General features: G+C 46.1%; 1 protein-coding gene across 2 annotated transcripts in view; it reads left to right on the forward strand.

Annotated features, from left to right (window-relative positions):
* Nucleotides 1–4,014, forward strand: part of PRRC2C (proline rich coiled-coil 2C) — a 66,610-nt gene extending 62,596 nt beyond the window's left edge. For both annotated transcript variants that reach the window (XM_009273295.2, XM_019470496.1), the window contains 2 exons: nucleotides 118–244; nucleotides 3,754–4,014. In XM_009273295.2, coding sequence (XP_009271570.1) covers nucleotides 118–244; nucleotides 3,754–4,014 — 388 coding nt within the window. The remainder of the gene's footprint in view (nucleotides 1–117; nucleotides 245–3,753) is intronic.
* Nucleotides 4,015–4,832: the final 818 nt, after the last annotated feature.

Here is a 4,832-nt window from a genome sequence, read left to right on the forward strand (position 1 = left end):
AAAAAGGTTCCCCCCCCCCCCCCCCCCCATGCTGAATTTCTAGTTAAGTTGTAAATAAAGGCAGAAATGTCCTCTGAATGAGAGCAGTGTGATTCTAACTGGTGTTCTTTTCTTCAGGGCCAGTTCCACAAGTCCTAACAATCAGTCCAATAAAATGAACAGCATTGTCTACCAGAAGCAGTTTCAGTCAGCAGCTGCCGCTGTGAGAATGACACAGCCGTTTCCTGCACAATTTGCACCACAGGTAGGTGACTGGTGGCTTCCTACAAACAAATTTGTTTCTCTGTGTGACCTGGTGACTCTGTAACTCGGCTGTGTTTCCTCAGGCTTTATCATGGGGAGATACAAAATGGAATCCTTAAAATGAAATGGCGTGAGAAAACTGATTTTAAGATCAAAGACAAAAAAAAAAACCCTCCCTGATCTTGCTAACTAGTAGTGCGGATTCTGTGGTGTGTTTAATTTTGGGAGTTCTGCGCACACTGAGGAATTTAATACAAGTTGTGAATGATGTAGAACAGACGGTTGTTCTGCTGACTTCCCCATGCAGCTGTAATGCACCTCATCCTGCAAAAACAGATCATTTAGTTGGGGAAGGGGAGAAAGAAGCTTCGTGTCTCAGAAGGGTCCCAGTGCATATTTTAAATGTTTAAAGACAAAGCAGATTTGCAGTTGTTTGTCTGAGATGCAGCTCTGGAGTATTGATAGAGCAGTTCAGGCTGGAAAGGATCTCTGGAGGTCGTACAGTCCATACAAAGCAGGGCTGATGGCAAAGGGTTTGATTTGCTTCTGGCATTCCAGGGAGCACAGCTTTACAAGGGTGGTACATCCCTGTTACAGGTGACTGTAGCCAGGCTGCTAGGGAAATGTAGCCTCTGTAAAAATGTAGGCTATTTCTGTCTGTCTCTTAGTATTTGGAGTGTTTGACTGCAGGACCGGAGGGCTGCCTTTCACTAGTGACGACTCCACTGCCTTGCATGGGCCTTCTCCCTTATTACATGCTGGTTTTTAAGTTGTTGGTACTACTTTCAGGCACAGCAGCACTACAGGGCTGGTTTTTTCTGGAGTTCAAGCGTGGCCTCTCTTAACATAAAAGCCTATTTTCTTGACATCGGTTTGACAGCAGAGCAGCAACTTTTTCCCCTTTAAGATAATGCCAACGTGCAATCTAGTTGGCAATTTTCTAATTGCGAAATGTCTTTTTGTTGTTTTTCCCCGACTTAGATCCTCTCTCAGCCTAACCTGCTCTCTCCATTGGTAAGAGCCCCATATACTAACACCTTCCCAGCGCCTGTTCAGAGGCTGCCAATAGTTCTGCATAGTCAGATGCCGTCTCAGATGACCACAGGCCTTATGAGCCACCCCCATTTACCGCGTGTGGCCAGAGGTCTTTGTGGATCAGTATCTGGAGCCAGAGGCAATCAGGCCCAGGCTGCGAGGAAGGCTGAACGAGACATGAAGGTTAGTATTTGAACAGCAGTGCTGTTAATACCAGTTCAGTCTTGACAGCTTGTAGGGCAGGAATGTGTCTGGAAATCATGTCTTAATTAAAATGCCTCTGGACCCAAAGCCGGTAGCCAGGCCTTTAACAGCTGTACACAGACCTTCTCTAAGCCCTGTGGTTTTTTAATAAGAACTTTAGACTAAAAAATTTGTAGGGAGCTTCCTTTCTCAAGTGGTCTTGTGGTCAGCAGTTGTGAAGCTGCCGCTGCTGTCAAAGGCAATCTGACAACTAGGTTTCAAGAGCCTGGATTTTTTGAATGAGTGATGAAGCCTACAAACCTGGCTGCTAGCTATCATTTCACATCTGCCTCCCCAGCTCTGAGCAGCAGTATGAACCCTTCTGTTCCAGCCAGCCTCACTCGTTGGTGACTCTGGAGATTCATTTCCCGGTGGTTTGAAATGCCTGTGATTACTGCATTCTACCACAGAGAATTAATGTGGTACACTCCACAGAAGAGCTGGCTGCATTTCAGTAGCAGGTGATGAGAGTCATCTAACTTGTTAAAGCACTTTGGGACCCTTCAGGTTGAGGCAAACTCTTCTTGCCAAGGCAGGACTGCAATATGGGGCGTCTGTGTAGGGATACTGTTTTCTGCAGAATAAGTTGCTTGTATGAATAGATGGTACTAAGGAGCTCCTTCATCTACTGTCATTCGCCGTAACCCATGCATTGAGGTGTAAAAGCAAAAGAGTGTGTTTTTTCCTGGTTATGTCTGGTTGTAGAAGAATTGATTACCCCTTAAATTCTAGGTATTTGGTCCATTTAGTTTTCTACCACCAGTTTATGCTAGCTGTAGACTTACCAGGTGATGCTTAGTATATTGTCTTGAGTCTATATTATGAATTGAATCTAGCCAGTCATAGCAAATACTAATATGCAGTCCCGGTTTTCTGAATCTCCCTGCAAACACTGTTCAAAAGAATGTGAGTTATTCTGTCGCGCTTGGTTACTTGGTGATCAAGTCATCCAGCCTTCTAGCCTTAACCTCAGGGGATGGCTGAAATCTATGCAAAAGATTTCAAGTGTCCATCTGGCTCCAGTAAAATCAGACTGTTGCTGCAGTCCTGCACACCAGAGTTCGCAGGTTTGTTTTGTATTCTATTGCTGGTTGAGTTACTTGGAGTAACTACACAGTATTAAAGCCGAGACCTCTTGTTCCAGGCTTTTGCTGTTTTGTGTGTGTCCCCCGCCCCCATTTTCTGTAAAAAAGTATGAAATACTTAGAGAGGTACATGGAGGCTTAGTGTCTGTATTGTAGTTGGGGTTCCTTGTATTAAGATAGGCCTTTTTAATGTTAAAAAAGGCATTTGACTGCATTGGGCTTAATTGTGCAGCTTCCAGAAGATTGAACTCTTAATGCAACTCCTGCTTTGCCTGAGTCTGGGCAGGAAAGCGTAGTACTTGGTCTGAAGCGTCTGATCTGCACAGTGCTTCACTGACAAATGAAAGGTCCAGTGTAAAACTAACTGAAACATGTAGTCACAAAGGCTGAATTTCACAGGTGCAAGTCGAGGTTACCGGTAGGATTCAGAGGAGGGATTTGAAGGAAGCCAGGCAGTAGTTTGTGCTTCCTGGAATGAGCGCCCGCTTTGAGTGGGAAGCAGATAAGGCTTCAGCTTACATGTAACGCAGCCTTGAACGAGGTTCACTTGCATCCCCATTGCAGCCTCTGAAGTCTGTGTCCAGAACAACAGGCGGAAAAGATGTGCGTGCTCAGGCTAGATTCTGCTGCTGTCATACAGCCTCTGCGCTCAAGAACTCCAGACCATGCGGCAGGAGAAATGACAGCTGGCATGGCCCTCGGTGCCGACAGCGCCTGCGTAGCTGGGGTAGTGTCAGGGCACGGGCGGCATGCAGACACGTACGCCTTCTGGTCATGTCTGACTTCTACTGAGGTGTGACGCTTCAGTTTGAGCCTACTGTAGGCAGCGTTTATACTTCTTAAACTCTGCAATAAGAGTGGCATAAAAAGATGTTAGATAATGCTTCAAACTGTTGTCCTTGATCCTCTTTTCTGGGGTGAGGATTAGGAAGAGCAAGGGAAGCCTAGGCATGATGTTAAGCTACGACTGAGAAGCCAAGCACCCAGATGTGGTGACATCTGGGAAGCAGCTGGATGGACACTGCCTTTCTAGGAAAGTCTGGCCGCTGCGGTCAGTCCTTCCTCTTTCATTTAGGAATTATTTTTGTGAAGTCACTTTTATTCCTATGCCCTCCCTTCAGTAAACATATTTTCTCCCTTTCCTAAGGCAAAGCAGAGAGCAGAGGTGCTTCAGTCCACCCAGAGGTTCTTTTCTGAGCAGCAGCAGCAGAGCAAACCCATAGGAGGCAAAGCGCAGAAAGTGGATGAGAACGGGAGCAAACCCGCCGAGGCAATTGCTGACTCTTCAGGAGTCTGCCAGGACAAAAACGAGGAAAAGCCTACCCCTGCGCCTGCTGCGGCAACAAAACCTGTTAGAACTGGACCAATCAAACCTCAGGCAATCAAAACCGAAGAAACAAAATCTTAGAGACTGTGTTTCCATGGAGGTGGGGGAAGAGGGGAGGGGGGTGCGATGACAGCAGCATGAATTTGTAGCCCAAAGGACAAGACAACAGTCTTCTCTCCCTGCAGGGCTCTGAACAGCGTAAAGGGACGTAGAAGCTATCAGCAGTTACGGATGCAAACTGCTGCGTATCCAACTGAGCTTCTAGGCTCATTGGGCTTGTATCTTCTCTAACAGCATGAAGGCTGCTTTTGGTGTGGGCACGTTCTACACGTGTGCGCGTGTTTTGGCTTACACACCTGTATGCTTCCCAAAGTGAAAAAAATTGAAAAATAGCAACGGCGGGGAAGAAGGTGGTCGGGGAGGCATGTTCCTAACTGACAAGACAAATACTCTTATTTTCTTCAGGCTCTGATCTTCAGCTGCTATTTATCTTTTTATAAACCCATGAGTATGAGAACATGCAGATCTGAAGATGGTGCTGGGCCAAGTAATGTGTGTTAAGTTTTTAGTGACTTAAGAAGCTTCTATCTTGTAGTAAACAGAGGGATTCATATAGCTGGCAAAATTGCCTTTGCCGTGGGACATCTAACCTAATGTAGCACAAAGAGTAACGCTGATGATGTTGAATTGCCCTCTGAAGGCAGTGCTTTGCTGGCTGCTGCTTCTTGGATGACAATATACTGTCTTTAGGTCACCATATGAAAATGCTACTTGGCCACCTGTGCTCTCTACACCCACTCCCCCCTCAGTCGTTCACCTCTGGAGTTGAAGGGTTCATTGCATCAATAGTCAAATTTGTTCTGTTCACCTCTGTCCAGCTATCTTTATATGATGCGAGT

The sequence above is a fragment of the Aptenodytes forsteri genome, unplaced genomic scaffold, assembly GCF_000699145.1.
Source record: "Aptenodytes forsteri isolate BGI_AS27 unplaced genomic scaffold, ASM69914v1 Scaffold95, whole genome shotgun sequence".
Lineage (NCBI taxonomy): Eukaryota > Metazoa > Chordata > Aves > Sphenisciformes > Spheniscidae > Aptenodytes > Aptenodytes forsteri.